General features: G+C 43.5%; 1 protein-coding gene across 2 annotated transcripts in view; it reads left to right on the forward strand.

Moving 5' to 3' along the window:
* arhgef10 (Rho guanine nucleotide exchange factor (GEF) 10) overlaps window positions 1–24,637 on the forward strand; it is a 44,193-nt gene extending 19,556 nt beyond the window's left edge. For both annotated transcript variants that reach the window (XM_068580437.1, XM_068580438.1), the window contains 14 exons: window positions 172–317; window positions 952–1,130; window positions 5,796–5,911; window positions 7,179–7,306; window positions 8,438–8,538; window positions 8,771–8,892; window positions 9,710–9,796; window positions 10,597–10,817; window positions 11,649–11,806; window positions 15,235–15,377; window positions 17,198–17,372; window positions 22,887–23,009; window positions 23,282–23,795; window positions 23,873–24,637. In XM_068580437.1, the coding sequence (XP_068436538.1) occupies window positions 172–317; window positions 952–1,130; window positions 5,796–5,911; window positions 7,179–7,306; window positions 8,438–8,538; window positions 8,771–8,892; window positions 9,710–9,796; window positions 10,597–10,817; window positions 11,649–11,806; window positions 15,235–15,377; window positions 17,198–17,372; window positions 22,887–23,009; window positions 23,282–23,787 (2,205 nt within the window). In that variant the 3' untranslated portion in view covers window positions 23,788–23,795; window positions 23,873–24,637. The remainder of the gene's footprint in view (window positions 1–171; window positions 318–951; window positions 1,131–5,795; window positions 5,912–7,178; window positions 7,307–8,437; window positions 8,539–8,770; window positions 8,893–9,709; window positions 9,797–10,596; window positions 10,818–11,648; window positions 11,807–15,234; window positions 15,378–17,197; window positions 17,373–22,886; window positions 23,010–23,281; window positions 23,796–23,872) is intronic.
* The last annotated feature ends 600 nt before the right edge of the window (window positions 24,638–25,237 follow it).

Genomic DNA, 25,237 nt, shown 5'->3' on the forward strand with positions numbered 1-25,237 from the left:
GGCCAAAATGTAGCAGGATTGTTTTCTTCAGTGAGCCAGTGACGCCGAGTGAGATGTGAATACTCTTGGTCTCTGTGTGGTCTACTTTTTGTCACTGAGCTTGGCGCTGTTAGCTAAACACTTTACTTTACCTACATTCACATAGTATCTCTTATCATCCCTATCCCTTAGCTTCTGAGTAATGGCAGCCGCTACCTGATCCGCTCAGACGACATGGTGGAGACGGTCTACAATGAGCGTGGTGAGATCATCAAAACCAAGGAGAGACGCCTCTTCCTGCTCAATGACGTTCTCATGTGTGCCACGCCCAATATCCGGTAAGAGTGCCCGCAAACCAGACGGACGTGTTCTTAATCTGTACCTTAATTTGCACCTTCTCTTGTCCTTGGATGCAATATCCTGTAATCTCTTCACAATTATTTCACAAATATAGAAACTACTAGTGGTGTGTCTGTTTTTGTTGTGGCCTGGACCAAGATTTCTTAATAGTAAAAATCTTTCTTAACATGAATTAAACTGAAATGAAACTCTGAAGTCTAGAGAAAGATGGGACACACTTTATTTAAATGGTGACCCTGGGTGACCTTTGACCACACTGAATCTGTGGGTTTGGACCCATATATGCCCACGGTGGCTTGCTTTTCCGCCAAGAGTGATGGAGCACCCCGTTCCTGGGCTTTTCAGCTTCTGTCCTGTAATTGTAACATGATGGTCACCACATACTGCCTTCGGGGAACATGTACTGACATGCACAAAAAACATATTTTCTAGATGGGGGACATTTACCGCCTCTTATCTTTCAAACAGCACTGATGTGAATTATTCTCTTTTTCATATTTCCTCCTCACACGGTGCAGAATAAACATTCCTTTTCCAGAAGCAAAGTGTTGAGAACAATATGAACCAGAGCCACTTCGTCGGAGGACCTTCATCTCTTTCTGCTCTGTCCAGGTGTCAGGATGGCAGTGGCAGTGGCAATGCCCCACTCGATCAGAAGTTCCTCCTCAAGTGGAGTGTGCCTTTGAGCTTCGTGGAAGTGCTGGAGTTCGGATCCAGCGAGGACATGGCCGACAACAGTCGCTACCCGACGGCCCATTCTGGGGAGAAGGTGGTCATCAACGCTAAGCCAAGTATGAACCAGTATCACGTTCTTTTATTTTGAATCAGTGTGTTCAATTAGTGGAGTCGTTAGAGCGCAAAGTAGGCCTCGGGGGTTTGAGACTCGGGGATGGGAGCCAACACCTGCAGCGTGTGCTTGATGACTGGTTAATAACTAATTCATAATAACGTTTTCTGTTGTGATTCAGGGTAAATATCTTAATGCTTGTGCTGGACACTATATAACCTGGGCATATAAGAGGTTGTCTAGGGGTTTTTAAGTATAGCTCATAGCTATGTTAGCTATGCTATATGTAGCTATCAATATTGGTTGCAGCTTTACAAGTACGATAGTGATCAGACTGATTTCATTGTCGTTGTTTATAGCACATTCACATTTCTAAAATGGTGTCAGTCTTGCCCAGACCATCGAGCCCGAGTGTGTGTTTTTTTCCTTCTGCAATCTTCTGGTCTATTGGTTTCCAAGTCCAATGATTTCAGTTTTTCCACTGGGCTCTCCCCTGTCACAGACAGCTGCTCAGCCACTTTAAAAGACACGCCAGAGGCATGACGAAAGTGTATATTTTTGTGGTCGGAGCACTGCTGTTTTTATTCTTGGATGTAGATTTATTTTTGCGTGTTTGTGCACATCGCTGGGCTGGTGGCGGTTTGATGCTGTATTAACCCGGTCTGTCAAAGGTCTGATGTATTCAAGCGGAGGTCGGATGCTCGTGGGCTCGAATCACAACCCCTGAAAAACACACTTCTCTTTCTCTCTCACTGTCAATCTCTCCACCTCCCTCTAATCTAACATCTGCAATACAGTTACATAAAGTTCAGTCTATTGCAGCCAGGTGTCACATTTATTATTTAATAATATGTTTTGTATGTGTTGTAGTATACAGCCCAACCAGCCGTGTTTGATTCTTCCACTATTCCGCTTTTCCACAGCATTGAAATATTTGACCCCTCTTTTAACTGCCTTTCATATCCTTTACCTTCACATCTGCCTCACTTGGCACACTCTCCATTTCACTCATCTTCTTTCAAACCGCCTGTCTCCCTCCGATACTTCTGAGAGCTACAGTTCAAGTAGAATTTGAATAAGAACCTTAACTTGCTGACCTTCACTCAGTCCCCTCGTTTAGTTATTCCCCAAACAACAGTTTCAGCTTTGTGTTTGTCTTTGGGAGGGTTTGTGTGCATACAAATGTGTGCGTTGTCCAGGAACTTCCAATAAGGGGAAACGATTGTTTCTCGCTGGACTGTGTGCAGCCAGAAGCAGCTTGGTGACCAGCCTGCTCCAAGACAATGAGAAGGTTCTCCAGCCTATGACGTCACCTCTTCTCATGTCCTTGTGCTTAGTTCAACACTTCGTCTCTCCACTGCATAGCAATCAGTCCACCAGGCAGCCTCTTCTTTTCAAGTTATGTTTTCTTGCTGTTCACAGTCAGTATGTCATTTGTAGATATGTTGTTTGTTTTTAGGAAGTGTTTAATTGCTGGGATGACTGCCGTGTTTCCTATGATGCTGCCCAGCAGGCTTGATTTGTTTGAGAACTTCTGGCATTTAGGACTCTCACGAAGAGCCTTCAGGAAGCTGGACCCAGATTGAATAAGTTACACGGTGGCAGTTTTGTCTCCTCATTTGTTTAGCACAGACCCGTCACACATAAATAACACGTCTACAGATTTTCATATTCAAACTATATGCCTGTTTGATTTAAATAATGCACAGACGTGTTGACAAATATGTTGTTCAATCACTTTTCTACTTTTTAACAATGCCAAGAAAGGAAAATATTAAGTAGAGTCTTAAATTAAAGACATTGTGCTTTCACTTGCTCCAAGCATGACACCATAGCATAACATGAGAGCATTATTCAGCATTTCTGCACTGACCTTAATTTTACTGAGACGGATGAGCCATGAACATTGCATTAGAGAAGGAAGAAAAAAGAAATCATTGCAACATAATCAAACAAAACATTTGTCATGTCATCTTATTCATAAATAATGTTATATGGAAAGGTGGCTATGATTTGATCCAGTGAATTGAATACAATAAGAGCTCATTGACCATGAAAAATAACCCAAAACCCATTTTCACGTATGTAGGCCTGCTGTGTTCTGCTTGCGCTTTAGTTTGCAGGGCTGTGTCCAAACTCAGAGGGAGACATTTTTGAGTAATTCTCCCAGAGACCACCTACAAATGTGGATTCTGGCAATGCACAAACAGGGGTAAAGTGTCCCGTGAATGGCCAGCCAGCAAGACAAGACCTTCACTGGACTGGACTGGGTTGCCATGGAGTTGGAGCACCAGGCAGACTGTGGCTATTGTAGGAAAAGCCGAGGAGGAGAGGGAAGGAAAGGGGCGAAGAGAAAGTAGAATGTCGGCAGCAAACAAAGTCATTTTGGTGCCAAAGACTGACGCGGTTCCACCGTTTGGTCCCAGAAGAACAAGTCATGTGATGTGCGCTGAAACGTTTGCAGTGAGGTTTTAATTGGACAGAGACCTGCACTTGTTAAATCGGCCGTTTGATTGCATGACAAATTACTTTTTCTGTTGACAATTTTTGTTAACCGCCGCGCATTCCCCGTTTGCTCTGTTCAAACTATTTGGATCAAAAGGAAACAACGGCTTGCTTTGTGTGTGCTCAAAGTACTGCTGCACTGAACACAACCACATAGCTCATCAAAGGTCTGGCAGGCATTTTCTCTCTCTCTCCCACACACACACACACACACACGGCAGGAAGTTGTTTGTCAGGAGGCTAAAGGAGACGAAATGTCACAACCAAACTCTCTTTTGACAGCATTTTTGGACGCGCTGACGCATCACCCTGAGAAGTACGACTCTGAGGCGCGAGTGCGTCGTCGTCACTGTTCAGGAAGCAGGAAGGCAACAGGACACACTTGTTCAAATGTGTCTCGCTTAGGTTTCATTCTCATTCATGATTTCCTTTCATTGGTCTGCTAATTACAAGAGATGTAATCTGAAGGCTTGTGTCTGAAATACAGAGCTCCTTGACTAATGTATCAAAAACATATATATTTATAACAGTTTATAACTCCAGAGGAACTTCAGGCCGGCCCTGCCTGCGCGGCGGCCCGGTTGTGTGAAGTGGAGGATATGTTGGCACGAAGCAGCACGAACGCCCTCTAATCCGTGTCTGCCGAACAGAGAAGAGCTGGCAAGTCGTCATCCGGCGAGGACGAACTAATTAGCGGAATGAGCTGAATGAAACAAAAGCCTGCGTGGAGCGCAGTCGGGCCTCAATGGCACCGTGATGAGCGGCGGCTAAAAGAAGTATGATTGCACAGACGTCTATGGGAAAGCGGCTCTTCATATTTCCAATACCGCTATAAGGTCCGTAAAGGCTCGGCACAGCCCGGTTACCCTGCATGTGTGATCGGGATTAACGACTGCATTCCGATAATTATCAAAATAAAAATGCTCATAAAATGGCACTAAAACTATCATCATTTTGTTCAGAAACAATCATTTGTGTTGCATGGGATGACATATGACATGATCTTTTATTTTTATTGTGAAAAACAAACAAAGAATCTTAAAATAAGGTCAATTACAAGTGTCAATACATAAATAAAGGATAATAATATAGACGGTTCGGTTCGTTGTCACATGATAATTCCTGTACCTTATATTATTTTTTTGCAGCATTTTATATCGCCAATCAGCAACAATAAAACTGTACGTCGTCCCGAACCGAGACGCCGCCACTTGGTTTCATGTTGACGAAACCAAAGAGTTAAATAAAGAATAAAGAAAGTTGATTCAATAAAGAAAGTTGTGGCTTTTCTTGGAAGACGAGCAGGACGGGCATCGAGGACACGAGGCCATAAACTGAAGAGGCATTCGCTCGGGTCGACGCCAAGGTCAAACCGCCGCTCTAAAACTCCGGCATTAAAAATGGAAACGTAGTCGTTTCTGGTAAAGCGAAACCCCACGACACACACACACACACACACACACACACACACGCACGTTCATAAAGCCATAAAGATATGGAAGCAGAATAACAAGAACACAGTAACGGTCACATGACCTCTCACAGCGTTACGAGGTGTGATATGTTTATATATTTAATAGTGCAACATTATGAGCGGTAAGAACCTCGCAGCGTACCTATTGCAGCATGAAGTACACAGGTAAAGCACATGGAGGGCGATGTATGCTGACCTCACAGCGGTCGAGAACATACTGGTGAGAATCATTGACAAGTTTGCAGAGCTGTCACCGCTCCCTGTGGGAAACTGACTGATCGGCCTTTATTGATCTTTGTCTTTGTTAATCCCTTTTGAACTGCTTCTCTCATCAGACTGCTCTCACTCGTTGCTGCTGGTGGTTTTTTTTTTACAAGAGGACTGTTGCAGCTTTTTAGGTCTCAGCTCATTTTCACTGCTCAGTTTCTTTCTGCATTGATTCTCTCCGGCTCACAGATGGATTGTAAATGTGAGTCACTGCTATCTGCGAGGTGAAGATGAGGCTCTAAAGCACCTTAATAATATGAGTTGATTAAAGCTTTGTGACAAAGACACCTCATTTGAACACGTTTCGTCTTTGTACAGCCTTCACATCCGTCGCAAGTTATTCAGAGTATACAAGTTGTGAATTCCTGAAGACTCAAATGAAGTTGTTTCTTAAATGTTTTGCTTTTGTGTGTTTTTCTGAAGACAAGCTGTACATGGGCCCCGGACAGTTGTACCAAGATCTGCAGAACCTAATCCATGACCTCAGCCTGGTCAACCAGATCTCCAGCATGATCAGCAGCCTCAAGGGCAACTACCAGGTACTGTGTCACCTCAGTTCAACTCAATAAGTTCTTACTCTTTATTGTGCCCAGAGGGAAGTTTTGTTGTTATTATTTTTTTAATGAAAGTGCGCATAAAAATAGAATTTCATCACGGTGAATCCAGCTTCACTTTATTATGTCTGAAAGGGAATTGATATTTAAAGGTCAAGTAAAAAAAAACGTTGACATCATTACAAAGGCAATAAATGGCCATAAATGTAGTTTCTTATGAATAATCGAGTACTTGTTTTTTGTGTTACTTTGACGAAGAGTCGGAATAGTTTCACTGTCTATTAATATTCTTGGAAGCTTTCCAAAAGTTGACAGAGACAAATGTTCCTCCTATGTACCTCTGGACTTCTAAAATCCCATTCATCGTGTTCCCCTCAGATGTCCATAAGGGCCGGGCTGTTATGAAGGCATATAATGTTCAAACTGGAATGTGCCCGAGTAGGCAATTTGTCTCTGGGAGACAAGGAGTCTCTTAAGTCTCGATTTGAACAATTTTAGCCTGTCATATCATGTGGCCACACACACACACACACGCACACGCACACACACACAAGCCTGCCTGTGCTCTTAGGGTGGATGTTTAGTTTGCAGAGCACAGTGTGTGTGTGAGGCTGTGTTTGTGCTGTGCTGGTAGGTCTGTCAGAAGCAGAGTAACAGAGAGGCTCTCAGAGAGAGACATGTGTCCCAGAGATGGAGGGAGGGATGGGAAAGGAAAGGAAAGGAAAGAGAGAAGCAGGGCTGAGATGTTTCCTCAACACTCCATTTTCTAACCTAACAGTCTTATGATAATACATCTACTGATATGTTCTTCATACATGTTGTCCATCAATACTGCTGACATTTTAGAAGACAGTCTACACTGATTGGCAAACATAGTATATCAAGCAATTATGTTTTTAGTTTGATAAAACTACTATTGTAGTTATTTATTCAGGACTTTTCAGTTGTATGATACGCCGTGCGGCTGTACTTTCAACAGCATTTTATTCTGTTACAAATATGTAGGAGCAAACACACTAGAAACCACATACTGTCCAATATAATAATACAAATGTCAGCTTCAGAAATGTGTCTGTATGTCATGTATTGAATTGGTTTTACTGACGTCTAAATGTTCTGAAGTACAATAGTTTAATTCCTCTTCACATTATTATTATTTGTCTCCCTTAATTTAATGACTCTCTTCCTTCTTCTTTCCCCCCTCCTATTTTTTCTTTCTTTCTTTCGATTCCTTCCTTATCTTTGTGTACAGAATGTGAACCCCACAGTGGCTCATGACTGGGTATCAGGTCTCCAGAGGCTGATACTGAAGAAGGAGGAAGAGATCAGGGCAGCTGACCGGTGTCGGATCCAGCTCCAGCTGCCTGGCAAACATGACAAGTTTGTGTTTTACACACACACACACACACACACCTTTTATTAATGTTTGTCTCCCATCTGGGCCATTGCCCCCCCACTTGTGTCTCGTTCATCTTTGGTTTGTCTTTATTCCCTTTTGTCCTCCCTTGGTGCCTGTTGCTTTAGGACAGAGTATTAGAGCACATTTGGATATTTGGATAAACAAGTTTCTCCACCAGCTCTAATCCGAGCCATGAATCTCAGGGGAGGAAATGTGCATCAGTGTTTGCAAACCAAAGGCTACCCAGAGCTGCAGCTGCTGCTTAACTCCAATGCACATGACACACATTTACACACTATTATTGTCGGCACGTGGTCCCCCAAAGGTGCATATAGTCCTGGCTTTTTCACACTTTCACACCCTGTCTGGAACCAGTGCTGTATTTTGCTTCTCTCTTACTCCATCCATCATCCCTGCTGCTCTGAGCGGGTGAGATTATCCACGGGTATGTTTGGAAACACAGCTGTGCCTCTGTCATTCCTCCCATGATCCCTCAATCACAAAACGCATAAAACACTTCTGCTCACCATCAGCCAATGACAGGAGAGATGCATTTCAGACACACACGCACACACACAATATCAACAGAAGCCGCTAATAGAAACGATAATTGGCATTGACTTCAAACGTTTCTTTTGTCACAGTCTGTCTCGTCACTCAGCATTGACTGGGCAGACGCGTATGCCCCTTTGGCTTGCATTCAACCCAGACAGAGATCTTTTCATTTGAAAATGTGTGTTTTTGACCCTGAAAGATGTTAAGCTCACACACTGGACTGTGTGTTTGTCATGAATATAAAGTAAATTGTTGTTACCTTTCTGTCTAATGTCGTCAACAGTGCAGCAGCCTGCAGTTGTAAATTATGATCTTTTATCCAATCAGTTGGTCACTGTTCTGCTGAGTCATCACATCGAACTTAAAAATAAATAAATAAATAAAAACAATATGTAAAGTAAATTCAGGAGGTCACAGAAAGCACTAAAAAAAAGTACTAAACCATCTCCTGAAATGCATTGCTCATATGTTTGTCGTGATACAGCCGTGTTGACGGTGGGAGTTTTCTCCTCGCGTTCTAATCATGAGTGTTGTTGTTTTGTCTTCTCTATTGGAAGGACGGGCAAACCCACCTACTTCAGTGCTGTGTTCAATACTCTCAGCCCCGCCATCAAACAGTCATGGATCAGTAACTTGCAGATGGCCAAGCTGTCTCTAGGTACAGCACACTGTCTCATTGCTCAGCTGTCTACTCCATTTTAATTGTGTTTGCATGCATTTATAGAATATAACTGTTACATAATTGACTTGTTTTTTTTCTATTCCTTCCATCTATTTCCATTACCATGTGTCCTCAGGATATGATGATGGGTAGCTTGTGGTATAAAAACACTAACTGCATCCTGTACATGATTGAATCGAGTGCTATTTGTGTTTGTGGTTTACATCAGAGGAGGACAACCTGCAGGGCTGGTTCTTCGCAGAGGAAGATGGGAATCAGATCAAAAAGCAAAAACACCCTCTCTTGCTTCGGCAAATGCCCGTAGTGATGTCAAAACTACAAGAGTTCAAGGTGAGACTTTTTCCTTTCCTATACAAAAGAAGGTTAGCTTATTATAACGCTGACATGTGTGGCCAGTCGACATAATTCACATTGGTAATTGCAGAAACTTTCTGACAGTCTAAGTGAGACTTAACCCATATTTGACATCGCCAAATCCCAAAGCTTTCTGAACCTTCCCACTGTCTATTCCACAAAACATTGTTGAACTAAACAGGCCAGGAAATATCACTTGGTTGTTTTTTACTGTGTGGGTGAGTGGGTTGGCATGTAAAATGGTACATAACATGTGATGGTATTGGATGATTTACTGCTGGTGAGAAATGTCACACTTATTGAGACGATGTTCTTTCTGCACTGACACACAAACCAAAGTGGAGTAAACTCCTCCCAATCTTATTCTGTTGAATATGTTAATTTATTCATATGGAACCAATATTGAATTACCAACTGGCTCAAAAACATGATCGTGAGGCTGGCTGATGTCGATCCCCGTATGGGTCGCAAGGTTGTGATAGTAGTAATTTATGTTGGATCCCACTAAGTAGTATTTAGTCAGAGTGAAGGTTTGAGTCATGTTGTTGGACGAGGCTCGAAAACATGACAGTAATGTGGGCTGTTTCTAAAACTGAACATTGAGCAGAATTCTCACTCTCAAAATATAACATGACATGTAGGCTTGTGTAGGTGTATTGCTTCAGGGCTCAACCTCTCAGACATCTTTAAGGTTTTTAACTTGACACTAATTGACACCAACTCTCCCCACGTTGTATTTACCCTGTGGACTCCTCCTCATCTGAGCCTCTTGTTGCTTGTCGTTGTGTGACAGGTGGAATGTGCTGTTCATAATCCAGAGCCCCACATCAACACAGAGAGCACAGCAGATACTCCCATCGTGGGCCATGGCTGTGTGTGGGTGAGGCCTTTTTTCTACGTCGTTCATAAAAATTTTAAAAAAGCAAGGTGTTTACATTTACAACAAAGTTGCAGTTGTGGTGGATGATCCAAACTTCTTAGTTTTTGGACAAGAGGATTTAGTGAAGTGTGTTGAGGGGCTTTAACAACTGTAAATTGGCAAATGGTCTTGCAGTCCTCTTATTTTCAGCAGCTATGATAATTTAAGCCTGACCACTTTTCTCTCAGTGAGTCTGACTTTTAGTTTTGGCAGAAAGCAGTTTTTCACTCAAATGTGTTGCTTTAGTGTTGGATGAGCAGATGGTAAGTTTTTTCTAATCCAATTAAAGTGTTTTAATGTCCCCTTGAGAGCAACAGTCTGGGTTTGGAAATGATTGATTCAGTCCTTAAGTTTTTCTTAAAATAAACCAGTCATAAGCATGGTAGTCACTGCTAATGCAGGGTTTCTGTCTGTCAGGGAAAGACCTTGTGTCTGTTAAAGATATCTCACTTTGGCTTGTTATTTCAATGGTGGGGTAGTATATGAACTGTTTGATTTTGGTTGTTTTCAACATGATTTAATGTCATAGATAGTATAGTATTGTTTTTATTGGATCTTTTATTTGGTAAATTATAGCATGAACCGGATACTTTCAGGAGCGCTTCAGTCGAATGCTTATTTATAAAGTGCCGTTTGCTTTGTTTTACTTGAACTGTGCTTTCCATGCTGTGTATCACTTGAAGATGTTAACTGGGCTATACCATGTATTTATTATGAATGAAAGTATCCCTAAAACAAAAGCTGTCGTTATCTTTGTTCAGGTTGCGAGTTGCACCAACCAGATGGGCCAGATATCCATAGTGGCCATGCAGAGCTCCAGCCCAAAGGTGACTGAGTGTTTCAATGTGGAGTCCCGTATCCTCTGCATGGCCTACGTCCCTGCAGAGCAGCCGCAGGAGAATGGAGAGAACATTCCTGAAAACAACCATGCAGCAAAGGCCAGTGACTCTCCCAGTGTGTGTCTGGGCATGGAGGAGGGCAGGTACAGCACACTGTGTACTTTCACGACTGTGTCTGCATTCCTTTATTATCTTGCCATGTCCACAAGTTACAATCAATGTTTTTGTGAAATATTTAAAGTCATATGTGCCCACACCATGCACATCTAGGAGAGAGATTTTTAAGTCTGCATCCATAAATGATAAGTCAGGTTTTAATTATGCATGTATAAATGGTGAGTGTCAGCATCAAAGAACAATGGTGTCTTCTAGCCTTTTCATTTAGCACCAAAGTTAATCAGTAGTGAGGGATCCAGCATGTTGGCTAATATATCTATGATCCTTGTCCACTAACTTCAATGGCCCATAATGCAATGTTTTGCTCAAAAGTGTCATTCTTGGTCATGCAATAGGGCTGTGCGTTCCCTTTTACAGTTTGTCAAAAAGCACTAAGTATTAAGAGACTTGTAGGAAGTCTCTGAATACTTTGACAAACAAGCTTCAGGGAGAAAAAAAAAAATTGTTAAAATTATCCCAAAAAGCTCAGAAGATGCATGTTGAAGTATTGGATCAACCCCAGAATATCAGAATATGTTTAATTACATTTGATTGGCTTTAGGACATTGTCGAATTTTAAGTTTCAGATTTTATATGCGCAGGTATCATTACAACTTTCAAATTATGTCTCAAATGACACAAACACTACAACATTATGGCTGAAGGCACTAATTTCTGAAATTGCATCTTCTGTCAAACTGTTATTGACATGATATTGACATAATATTGATATGATATTGATAGCCGTGTGTGCTTCTTTGATATACACGGCTATCAGTATGAAGATTGTTTCTGATGTGATCTCCTGTCTTGTTCAGCATCATTGTGTATAAGAGCAGCCAACGGTCCAAGAAAGTCCGTCTGCAGCATTTCTTCACCCCAGACAAGTCCACCGTCACCAGCCTGGTCTACAAGAGACACTGTCTGTACGTGGGCCTGGTCAGCGGCTCTGTGGCGGTCTACTCCAGATCACAAGGTGTGTGTTTCGGGAGGGGAGGGACTCTCCTCTGTCATAGTCTCTGAATTCTTCCTCCATGATGTTTTGTTGATACTCTTAAACAGCTATAATTAAGGCAATTACAAGGTGAATTACAGTTCTTGTGTGAAACAGAAATGCTTTCATTGAGTTAATTAGATTTGGTTTTGAAACTGTGTAGGTTGACAGTGTTTACGTCGATATTTAGTCTGCGCCAGCCCAGAGTTTTGTAACCTTAACTATTGGCCATGAATAAGAGCAGTGTTGGCAACTTTGTTGTAGCTTTCTAGCACATTTCTGCTGATCGGATCTACCCAAAGCAACCAGCACCATATCTGTTTACTTCTTCCAATTATTTGGCGAAACATTTCATGTGCTACAATGAGTTTGTTGCGAAAGTGACACGTCTAAATAGTTGTCAACACTGCGTAGGAGGGGGTTGTTCTGGGGAGAACAGAGATGTTGTTTTGTGGTCGACTGCTCTGACTTGTACTTTATGTTTCTGAGTCACCGGGTCGGAGGCTCGCTGTGCAGCTCGAGGTCAGGGGTCTCCTCTGTTGAGGTTCTGTTCCCGTTTGCTCGGTTGTCTGGGAGAAGCCAAACTGTTCTCGGTGACCTATTTAATGTCTTCCGACCCAGACGAGTGCAGACACATTGGAGGAGAGCATCTGAGCCTCAGTCTTCCCACAGTCTTTCACATTTCGTGTGTTGTTCCGTGTCTTATTGGCTTTCATCGCGCTGCAAACAGAGGGCCTCCTCTCTCAGTCTCTGTGTCTCATTTTCTCCGGGTCACAATGTGGACCAAGATAAGTACACATTTCAGAACAGACTCCTTGTGATTCTTGGCTGTCAAATCTAAGTATCTGTGTCACTATCCTCCTGTGATGCCACCATTGCTAGAGGCATGTTTTACTAACCTCAATCTCGCATATTTCTTCCTCTCCATGCGCTCATATGACTCAAATTGAATTTCCAACATCCCTAAAGGCGGACCTTTAAGTGCCCTTTCTCAATTTCTAGCTTTTTTTGTTCTGTTAAGTTGGAATGTTAGGCTTGTGTGTGAAAAAGAGAGAGAGAGAGAGATCAAAAGAATATGGATGATGGCCTGAGGACAGAAACACAGGTGGAAAACTATTCTCGCTCATTCCACAGTTGAGCAACAGTTTGCCTGGAAGAAACGTACGCAACCATTCAGGAATGTTCAGGGCTACTCATTTCTACTTGTTTTGATGCCAATGTCACCTCTCCCTCACCGTCATTCTCACACACACACACACACAACACTTATGAGATACTGACACAGAGTATTGGTGGTTTCAGAAGCAATTTCAGAAGCTGCTTTTTATCTTTCATCACCGCTGGTGAGTCAAATGAATTCCAACAGGAAAATCCTGCCCCTAAATCTTCCCATTCTTCCCATTAACAGCTCTGTCACTAGAACATGATGTGTGATGCTAAAACGATGAGTCACCCTGCAGAGTTTGCTCGAGAAACTGTCGCCGCTGTAATGCTGCTCAAGTGCTTCATCGCGGTGAAAGGCTCTGCCCGTGCTGGATTAGCATTTAAAGTAGACTCAGGGTTTTCATCGCAGAGAAGAAAGCATGCAGAACTATGAAAATTATCAGCTTTTATTCTTGGATGTTAAGCTGCCGCGTGTTCAAAGGAAGGGAGTATTGACGAGACATCAAAAGCGACTGAACAGGCAGGGACGTTGCTTTGTCTTTAAAGAGTTGTCCCACGGTGGATGCGGCGTGTCTGAAGCTGGCCACTCGGCCTCATTCTGCCACGCTGCCTCTTTCCTCTGTGACTGACTGTGTGAGAGATGGAGAAAGAAGGAGGCAATGATTCGGCAAAGGTCACAGCCGGACAGTTGGAACATAAACTCTGTCCTGCTCTATGCCGCCGCCCGGCATCATCTGCTTTTTCATGTTGAGAGCACGGTGCATAATGTCCTGTTTGTTACAGCGTGTCAAAATTAGAAAACAGATTGGCTTATTTAATCAGTGTTCACTGTCTGGTTTGTGTGTTGCTGTTTGGACATGCGCACACACACACGCACACACACGCACACACACACACACCGTGATGAGTCGTTTATTCCAGCTGACACTGACTTAAAGGAATGCTTCAGTTTGAGAAGTGAGGGATGTGGGCAGGCTTACGTAAGACTGCAAAGTTGGCACTCCTTTCAATTTTTTTCTTTTTTCTCCAACTGTTCCTTTCCTTTTTCCGTTTTCTCTGTTTCTTTCATGGACATCTACCTCCACAGTGTGATTGTTACAATAATATACACAGGGCATTGCTGGAATGCTAATCCCACCTTGCCCCTTTAGTGGGAGATTTCCCTCACTTCCCCGGTCATTACTGTACTCTGAAAGAACATCGCTCCCTGCGAGGCACCTCTGCCTTCAATAGACGCCTTTGTGCCTTCTTCGTACCAACACTATTGGTGAGGCCTCGTGTTCACTTCCTGGACTAGATTAGCCAACGAGGAATGTGGTGTCTGGAGGAAATGAAGGCTGTTTTCACACAGGGCCCTTCCAAGCAGAAGTACATGTGAGGAAAAAGAAACAAAAAGACATTTTAGAGCCATGTATGTGACATTAGGGCAGGGCGATATGGGGGAAAAAGTAATACTTTGATATTGTAGGGTTGACTACTGGTGTTTTTACTCAATATTTCAACAGGGTTAGGGTAAGATTTTTTTTTATTTGATTTTTGATAAATGTTTATAAGTGGGTAAAGTAAAATTATAGGACAGTTGGAACAAAATCTAAGTTGATATCTAGTCTTCTATTACAGTATCGATATGATATACATTCATTTCCAAGCCCGATGTAATTTTTATCAAATGTAAAACCTTTCTCTGTCCGCCACAACTACACTGGCTCTCATCTGATGACGACATTGGTTGTAATCTCAACCAGCGTATATAATGGTTGAATAAATGTATTGTGATGATATTTATAACAGCACTGCATGGGATGTTTTCTTGCAGTCGAGCTGACACCGTGGGTGCCCAGGCACATGTAGAACTGAGTGTGTAGGAGGTGTGAGTGGGATAGAGCGCAGCTCTGACTAATGCCTCGCAGCGCATCTATATTCATAGTGAAGACTGTGAAAACCATCAATGGCCAGTCCACCAGCATTAGCAGAGCCATACATGCAGATGACCTTTTCAGACGACACTTATAAAAGACATTATTGTTGTGTCTCCCATTCGGAGTGTAAACCATTCTTCTTTAACTATGGCATAAAAAAAATGCTCAAGGTTTACTTTGCAACTGACACTAATAGAAGAGATTCACAGTGCAATCCTTCCTGAATTTATGTGTATTCTGTGTTTGCATTTCAGCTGAATTTTGTGAAATCCACATTGCTTTTTTGTACGAGAACTGAGGTGACAGTGTTGTGTTTTGTTGTTACAGATGGTTTGTGGAGCTGGGAAAAGCCGACGGTGCTGAAACTGGGTGTCCTCCCGGTCAAGGCCATGCTGGCTGTGGAGGACCACCTGTGGGCTTCAACAGGTGGACAGGTCTTCATCATCAGTGCTCACACACACTGTGTGGAGGTACGTAACCTTGCTTAGGCTGCTATTGCACACCATGTCTACATCATAAACAGAGCAGTTTAGTGTTTAGTTGTGTGTGGTGTGAATACCCCTTGTATATCTGAAGGAAGTCTAAGGACAGAGTAACATTTAAGGAGCATGAGGGAGCTTTCCCAAGAAGCAACAAATGGAAATTGCGGTTACTAAAAATATAAAGAACCACAAGTAGATGAAGGTGCCTCCTTTCCTTTCCCTTTCTGGGATTTCTTGTTTCCATAGCCTGGGATATGAGCGGTACTGCCTGTGTGTGTTCTGGCCTGGTTTAGGGAACGGAAGCACCTGTCATGCGTCCAGGAATAGTAACGTTCCGGTGACATGCACTCACTAATAATCTGTTTAGCCTCATTAAGCTCATTATGTTGCACCACCTGCCTGTCTCACTCTCTTTCCCTCACGGAGCACTCACAGTTACACCAGAGTGGTGACTGTAGGTCAAACAGGAGAGAGAGAGAGAGAGACCGAGACAAAGAAATGGCGAGTTTTTATACAGAAACATTAGACTTATATTTAAAAAGGTACGTAATAAATGTATGCACAATATAAATGGCAATGGTTCAGATGTGTGCTAAACAAAATGCTCCTTTGTTACCACATTTAAATGCAACCCTGTACTGCACTGACACACTTGTGAACGGGCTCTCCTTTGCCAAATATAACTCCACCTACATGTAATATGTGGTGAGATTATGTAACCAGTGGGGATGGAAAAAGACCAGTTTATTGGTCTCCATGCCCCGAGAATTCAAAATTACACTCTGCAGATATGTGAAGCTATTCTTGTCCACGCTAATGAAAGAAAGTTTTGTCGAGTGTTAAAGAAAAATATTTGTAAAGTTGTAATAATTTAAAACTACTCCAAGGAACTTTCTTTTTTGTGTTAATTTTGGCAGTTCCTGTGGACAAAGGTGGTAGTGTTTCCAAGCACCATGAGAAAACCTCACATTTTACTGCAGCAGGGTCTGACCGTCTCCCCCGTACAGTCCTGGTTTCCCCTTTCCTTCAGTGAGCCCAGAAATATGGAGTTTAAGCTGAAAGAGTTTCTGCATGATTTCTTCGGATTTCACCTGCAATCGAATCCAATGGCACCAATGATTTAGAATCAAGCATTAGGATTAGCTGTAAAGAAATAGCCAATCATCTTGGCAATGGTTGTGCATTTGGCCCCTAAAAGACATTGTTGGTGTAGAAATGTGACTCTTTTGATACCATTTGGATGGTGGAGCATAATCACAGGGTCCCAGACATTACACTGGCAATGCGTGTGCTGCTGTAGTCTAAACAGTGAGACAGACTTTCTGTGGGTTGATTGCTTAGTTTTTGAAACCCTGCAGCCTCTGTCATGTTTAGCCTGGGTTTAAAATGTCAATAACGACAGTATACAGTGCTGTTATTTTTGGAGCGTCAGTGTTCTCTCTTGAGCAGACGAACAGGCAGCAACCTAACGCTTGATACAAGAGCCACGGCGTCTGAACAACAAACAACAACCCAGATTCTGGAAAAGTTACGATTTCGTGCTCCAGTCTCTGATGACTTAACTGTTACTGTTCTCAAAGGTGTCATGTTTACTCATACGCGCTAGCTACTTCTTCTGTTTTACTCTCATGACCACTGAGAAAGTCCTTAGGATTCTTATATTTCCCTTGGTGATATTTGAACACACTCACTCTTAATAATAGTTGTGCTACTCTGTTGGGAGACATCCTCGCTCCGGCTGGATTTATAATAAATGTGCAATAGATAGCGCCTAAAGCCTGTCACTCTGCCCTGTCCCACCCATCCAGAGGCAGCTGGAGGCCCACCAGGAGGAGGGCATGGTGGTGTCCCACATGGTGGTGGCTGGGGTGGGCATCTGGATCGCCTTCAGCTCCGGTTCCACTCTGCGCCTTTTCCACACCGAGACCCTGGAGCACCTGCAGGACATTAACATTGCCACACCGGTCCACAATACACTACCCGGTAAGACATTCGTGACTGCACCTATCCAGGGACATTCATACTGATGATAAACAGATTTGAAAAAAAACATTTAGCGACGCTCAAGTTTATAGTTCAAGTATTCAGCGTCAAAAACTGAATGAGTATCAGTGTCGATCAGGTGATCGGTAAGCCTGTTGACACTGAAACCTTTTAAAGAGTGTCAAACTGTTGTAAGAAGAACAGCAAAGCGTGGTTCTCTCTTTTTGATGGACAATCTTCTTGTCAAATATACTTATTCAGATTCACATTTGTGGATCGTGATGCCAGTCCAACAGCTTCGTGGCTTGCGAGTGCTGCCTGTGGCTGTCAGTCATTAGCTGACATCCGTGTAGCGGCTCATCCAGACAGCTCTTGTTGTGGCAGGTTCATCATGACTCCTTTAGTCTAAACAGTGAATTAAGAACCTCTCATTTTGTCTCTATTCTTGAATTGCATAAAGGAAACTTTTGACCTCAGGTTACTTGAAGGAAACTTTGTGTGCTCTGGAAGGCGCTGTCAAAAGGGAAAATCCAGCCCAGACTTCAACACTTGTAAAAACAAATCATGAGACATCGTTTTTGATAACCGACCAAACAAAGACAACATGAATCATGACATCACATTGGAAAAATAGGACTTATTTACAGCTGAGCTCGGAGTTCAGCATAAAATAACATTTCTCAGCTGTCTGAAACATTCACAGCCCCGAAGATCAAGAGCTTGTTTTGGAACTCGCTATTCTGTTAATAAGTCCATCACTTAAAAAGTAGAAATAAAATGAGTAACCTAAGTCGATCAGAATGTTATCCTGGCAAAAAAATATGAGCTGTAATGACAATTAAAACCGAAGCTATCTCGATTAAACATAAACCACAATGTAGGAGTATTTGAAGGTAGATTTTTCTTTTCTTGACAAGATCTAGCATAACAAGGGAGAGCAGTAATTTAGGTGAGAAGAGTAGTTTGTTCCTGCTTTGAAAAGTATTTACTTTACTTGCATCATTCCACGATAATGGTTCACCTTTGATCTCTTACTGTGAACTCCAGATGTAAACCGGTCATTACTCGCCAGTAATATCAGCCGAACTGCGTCAGAGGCGAGACAAACAAGTCATTTTTCACAGACGATTTGATGCAAGATGAGAGTAATTGGAGGGAGCACATGTTTGTTTTAGAAGCTCTGAAAAGAAAAGTTGAAGTTGTCCGATATGTTAACGTACAGTATGCGTCTGAAACCGGACGTGTGCTTCAACCCAGACATTAGTTGTGTTACTGTGGTGTTTTTTGTCATCACGGTAGATGATATTGTATTGAGTGTGCGGCAGCCGGGTTGTGATTGTGCAACAGTTTCCTTCCACGTGTGTTTAAGTCAAACGTTAAACAGAAGGACTGTCACTGTGACAATTGTCCCAGGCTGAAGTCATCGAGGCGGCTTGCTGCTGCTTTAGATCTCGTAAGCTGCTGTGTTACATCAGCTTGACCCAAAAACACACCGCCGAAAAAAGGGTGGTTGTAGTTTTTTCTCCTGTTGGAAGGAAGTCTGGATTAGTGCAGAGCGATCGCTGCTGCTTTCAGTCTCTTGTTCCTGCACGCTGAGAAATGCAAACAGATGTGATTTGTCTTGAAGTATTCAATAGATTTAAGTTTTTTTACAATCGACTCATTGCCTTCCTCTTCACAGTGCAGGGTTTTACTTTTACTGTAATGTGGTTTTGATCTGAGTGTTGGTCTGTGATGACAGCCGTGGTCCAGTCTGGATGTGTTTTGTGGGCTGCTGTCAGCGACTAGCCCTCAGTTGTTCTGTGCAATCTCATCTTCAGCATCATTGCGAGGGCTGTTATTAACCCAGCGCTGCTCTATTAGTCTTGAGAGAGACTTCTCTATTATTGCCGCGAGGTAGCAATAACATTCAGGGAGGCAACAAAAGCTTTTAGCAAAATGACAAAAGAGAACGTCTGGAAGGTTGTGTAACATCTGCGAAAGCAGTTTAGCTCTTTTCACCAAGCAAGTCTCTCACTTCAAGTAGCGTCTATAAATCAGCAGCAGAATGTCAGATCTCATGTAATTGGCTTTTGGGAGAATACCGCTTGCAATGATGTGAAGGCTTAAATACAGCAGGCATGAAAGAACCATCCACTCACCGCTTCACGTAGCCATGGCTACAAGTGTATTGCTGCATCCACATGCTTTGGTCTGCAGAGAAAAAACAATTATGAGCAGTGCTGGCTCCAGCAGAAACACTACGTTTACAAACCTCGAGTTTCCTGAAGGAAATCCCTAATTGCATGTGGAAACGTAATGACCAGCTGTGTGAAGTATCCGCACTGACTTGATATTGAGGTAGAATCTCACTCTGATACCCAGTGTTTAGAGTAACAAGTGGACGGCCTCCTTGTCAAACAGATGGGAATGATGGAAGCAGCCTGATTTGGGACCTCGCTGCTAATAGGATCCATGCGACCGCAGAGGAAGCTAGTTTTGGGACAGACGACCACACTGGAAAGCTTTCATCCTCGGGGGGCCTCGACATTAAGAGCTCACTTCCTCTGATCGCCGCGTTGGATCCGTGAACAGCGGTTTTGCGTACAGTTTGAATCGCCAACACTACTGTGTGGTTGGGATCTGGATATCTTAGCGAGGCAGTTGCATGAACCTGTTTGCCGCTCTTTCCGTGGTCTTTTGAGATCTGTGCTTTTCCAGAATGCTCCACGTGGCATTTATCAAAGCTGGCTGCCGCTGTGGCGCAGACTGAGAACAAAAAAAATGCTGTTTCTGCACAAGCTCTGATGTAATTGGAACTGCCAACCAAACTGTTTGGACAGGAGGGACTGCCTGCAATCGATGTGTTGGAGTCTGTGTGATAACCTTTCATATGCAATTATGTGCTTTATTCATGTACACTCAGACAAAAGGGAAAGATATTATCAGCTTTTCAGAAAATGACCAGATTTGTAACCCATACTCTGATTTCAGATGTCCTATTCTCCAGGAAGTCCACATTGTTAAGAAGGTGTATTATATTACAACACCTATTACAATCAGGCTCACACATGGAGAGACGGGGCGTTGTCTTCAGTGTGAATGCTTCTTTAAATGGTTCAGTGTTGAATGCAGGAGATGCTCTGGGTGGAGTAATCCTTCTCATGTTCATGCATGTTGGAGCAATTCTGCTAAGTCCTTACATTTAACACAGAGTTAGCTTATAAGCTGTAATAGCAGTAAATTCCAATGTAATCCATCTCTGGTGTTTATTATAGAATATTATGTGGCTGGTGTTTTAGAGTAATTTGATAGTGTTAGTAGCTGATTGGGTGATATTTCCCAAAAGGCAGTAAAAACATTGCTACTTTCTCTCTACACAAGTATTAATCTGAAAATATATTAGAGCTCCCTATTGGACTATGGATTTGTTTTATTGCACCTCTGTAGGACCGGGTGATATTTACTGAATCTCGTTTTCAAAGGAAAGTGGGACACAGATCCACATCAGGATAAGTACAAAATCTGTGAAATAGTCCTAAAATATTCTAAAATAAAGTTTAAATTTTGTAAAAAAAAATTTTTTAAAAAGCCCAGAATAAGGGCTTCAAAAAGCGGTGGTACTCCATCAAAGCCGACTGCTCCGTGGTGATGTCTCAGAGGAAGCTGGCTGGCTGGCAGGCTGCTGCACCGAGGGTCTAGTCTGCCTTTGTCTGTTGCTCTGTGACCTAAATAGGCAGCCATGCATGGCCTATTGGGAGACAAACATCAGGGGGGGTCAGTAAATAACACCTCCAGCCCTTCTTTGTTTGTACACCACCAATGTGGCCCACGTCCCAACACGGATAAGACGCTTTCTTATGAGAGAACATGCACTCCCTGAAAGATAAGAGGGCTGAGTCAACAGGATGGGACTGGATGACTGGCCGTCGCTGCAATGTGATGAAGCTCTGGTTAAAACTTGTCTTCGTTTGGTTTTGTCCTTGGAAATGTTTCAGAATGACGAGGAAACTAAGTTAGGATTCCTCATGATCGGTGAGGCGCCATCCTTCGGGGACCATGGCCTGAGGGATGTCTCGCAAACTATTGGATGGATTCAGTGCATACCTCGATTTCCCCCTGAGGGTGACTTATAACCATTTTGATGACCCTCTGATCCTCTAAATAGAAACAAAAAGCGTTATACGGATCAGCGTGTTAACACTGTCCAATGGCATTACAATGGGGGTAATGTAGACGGACTGAAATGGCAATTACTCACATTGCTGATCAGAGTTATTTCGAGACTGAATGGCTGATCAAGTGTATTATTGTAACGCTTGGGATTTGCTCCTCCCTCCTGCTGTTGCTTGTCAGGACTAAGTGCAGATCAAAGTGGTGCTCTGGTGTCGGATCAGGGCCAGCGTTGCGCCGTGTTGACGTTCACTCTGGGTTTATTTTAGTTCACCCTTTGGGTGGGGAAGTCCAAATATTATGAAAGGAGGAAGTTGAGCGAGGCCCCCGACCAGCAGTCTGTGTGTTTCTGCTATCTCTGGGCCCTCATTAGAAGCACATGTGGGCAGAGCCCAGTCTTCAGCTGTACCTGCCTGCCCATCTGGCAGGATTCCTGGAAGTATATAAGTATGGTGTCTGTGTGTGTGTCTGTGTGTGTGCGTGTGTGTGCCCCATGCAAGGGGTCAGCTCTAGTGAGGGGGTCAGGCGGAGAGACTGGCAGTAATTTTTCCTAAACCCCAAGAGGATTACTTTGAGGGAGGAAATTCAAGTCGAGCTGTTACAGCAGTAATGACTCATGACAGTCTCGCCTCCCACATAGCAGGACCCAAAAGGCTGTTATTGCAAAAAACCCAGATTCTTATTACAAACATAAAAAGTGATGATAAAAATGTCTTGCTCCTCGATAGCATTTGTTGCACTGCTCAATCCTGTGTAGCGGCGCGCCTGAGAGGAGTGTTAAATTCCACATAATAAGTCACCTAACACAGCGCGCCTGACTTTATTGCCACCATCGTTGAGAGGCGCTCTTAAACTAACAATCACGGCCTTTGCAGTCCAAAGAGGCATCACAGAGATCTTTCTGACCAGAAGGAGAAAGGTCAGCTCAGATTGTCCTGTTGTCGCTGCCACGGAGGCGAAGCTCCTTGCTTAATTACAGCATTACGCTTCACTCATTCCACGACAAAGCACTTTTGTGTTTGTTTGTTTGAGTCAAAGCGGACATAATGGTGCATTTTTCTGCATTCAGAGCTGCTTTTATCCAGGCTCCTCTTCACGTTGCCCTGGAGACAAACAAGCGCCGAACATCGGCGTTGCAGAAGACACACCTCCCGCCCGCGCATCAAACCGTGTTCAAGTGGCCCGCTGCCATTAACTGTGCCGTTCTCTGATTTTCCAGAATAGACAAGTGTGTTTGATTACCGCTCATCTGTGTGAGGTCCAGCGGTTCATGCTCAACACTAAAATCCCTCAAAATGCATCTGATATTTGAAAGATTTTCATCTTTAATCCAAAGTTATGCTTCTTTCCCCCCCCCCACAGGAAACCAGAGAGTGTCGGTGAGCAGTCTGCTGGTCTGTCACGGTCTGCTGCTGGTAGGGACCAACCTGGGAGTGACTGTGGCCCTCTCTGTCCCCAGACTGCAGGGGATCCCCAAGGTCACAGGTAACACCGGAACATCACCGTACCGCATATTCAGATGCACTGAGATACATAGTCCTTTTTTTTATTTTCATCATGAATAAGGTGCAGGGTGAACCCAAAGATGTTTGTGTAATGATGGATAAAAAAAGAACAGCAAAACTTCACATTTGTAGCTAATCTGTAACTACCATAGGGTTGTATAATAAGTGTTGGGGAATCTGGCTTACCAGTTCTGTATCATGTGATGTATAATGATCTTCAAATACACAATGATATCCTCTGCCTGCTGTCAGGTCGGGGTATGGTGTCCCTACACGCTCACAATGGTCCAGTCAAGTTCCTCAGCGTGGCTGCAGCGGTGTGTAACCGGCCCTCTGGTCCGCCATCCTCCACCGCTCCCGCCTCCGTTCCGCCACCAGAGACAGATGATGGGGAGAACACCCGGCCGCCCTCGGATCCAGCCCCCGCCGCCCCTCAGGGGCGGGGCGTGTGGCTGGGAGAGGCGGGCTGCTCCACCATGGCTCTCCAGGACTCCCTGTCCTCATCGTCCTGCGGCTCCCTAGCGCCGTCCCAGGGCTCTTTGGAGCACGGGCCCGAGGACGGGGCCCTCTATGACGTGCTCCACGACCCGACTCATCACCAGAGGGGCCGCCGGGCCAGCAAGGTGGATGTCAGCTCTTTGCTGGTGGTGTCCGGAGGTCTCGGCCACCGCAGGGTCAACAAAAAGACCAAACAGTCTCGCCACGAGGACACCACCTCTACCATCATGATCTGGCAGATCCCCTTGCTCAACATGTGACACCCAAAGTAGGTTGGAAGTAACATTATCTCCATAACCAAGTAATACTGACTTGTATCTTACTTCTGTCATCTGTCTGTTTCAGGTAAAAGAAGAAGGGCTGCACACAACTCTCACGAGCAGATCTGTTGTTACACTTTGGGATCAATCCAAACTGAAACCAGAAGGGTGTCGAGCACACCACGAAACTCTGATGATGTTTCTAAGGATGTCTCCTACCATAAAGGAAAAACAAAGGGTTAACATAACCACTCAATCATGATGTTCGACGGAGCAAACAAGAGCAGTCAGATGTTGTACTGTACTTGTTTGAAAGGTCTTTATTTTCACCCTCTGCTAAAGTTAGTTGTTGTTCTGTAACACGGCTAACACATTACTCGACAGTGTTTGTGCGTCACCAGTCGACTGTTTGGGACTTCAGTATTCAAATCAGTGTTGAAAACAAAGGACTTCTTGAAAAGTGCGTGAGGAAACGATGGGGCTTTGAATCTGTTACATGAAAGTTTTACTCAGATTAGGTTTTGGCGTGGCCAAAGGTCATCTGTCGAGGCCCGAGTTGTAAATATGAAGGATGACAACTCAGGATTACATGTGTAAGAGTTTTATGGTCATCTTTTGTCCCAGCTTGGTGCCTCTAAACCGTTCTGTTAAGAGAGAAAAGGGGATTGAAAAAAGTGAAATGTCGATGACTGAATTTGTTTGGGGAAGACTAGATGAGAAGCCCTGGCTGGCCAGGTTTCTATTCATAAAGGCATGAAAGTGTTGTCATCACCAGGAGAGTTTTACCCCAAGGCTACCTTTTTGTCTCACATAAGAATATTTAAAAAAAAGGAAAAAAAGCTTTATACTTTTGTCACAATTTGTATGTACTTCTGTGTATTAACAAATGCAAATAAAACAAACTGTTTTATTGAGCAACCTTGTCTACTTCTTTGGCATGCAGTTCTGGGAGTTTTCCAGAGCTATTTCTATCGGAAATTCGGAATTTCACTTTATCCCCATCAGTCATTTTTGTTTCTTCAACGTTAATTCATTGTGGCAACTTCTCTGCAGGTTTTTTTGCAAGTTTCCAGCTCAACTAAATAATGCATTGTGGGCCTTTTGATGAAGCTCCAGTTCCTGACTAAAGCAAACAGATTTCCATCATGGGAAGCGAGAGCGTTAGTGTGGCGATTTCTCTTGACTCGATCCAACCCCTTCTCCTCCACTCGGCCTGTGTGCAGACATCGGTACATGCCGGGACTAGCAATGTGCCTGAGGGGCCGCATGAGCCGAGCCTGATACAGCTCTTCCGGGATTTCTCTGCTCATTTCTCCTGCCGCCGACAGGAGAGGGTCGAGGCCTTTTCTCTCTTGTTACGCCCACGTCCACTGTTGCACAACCGCGTTTCACTACATTGTCAGTTTTAACAAAATAAGATCGGAGGATTTCAGGTTGGAGTTGTTCCCAT

The sequence above is a fragment of the Clinocottus analis genome, unplaced genomic scaffold (assembly GCF_023055335.1).
Source record: "Clinocottus analis isolate CAN_PGR_092001 unplaced genomic scaffold, fCliAna1.0.p SCAF_17, whole genome shotgun sequence".
Taxonomy (NCBI): domain Eukaryota; kingdom Metazoa; phylum Chordata; class Actinopteri; order Perciformes; family Cottidae; genus Clinocottus; species Clinocottus analis.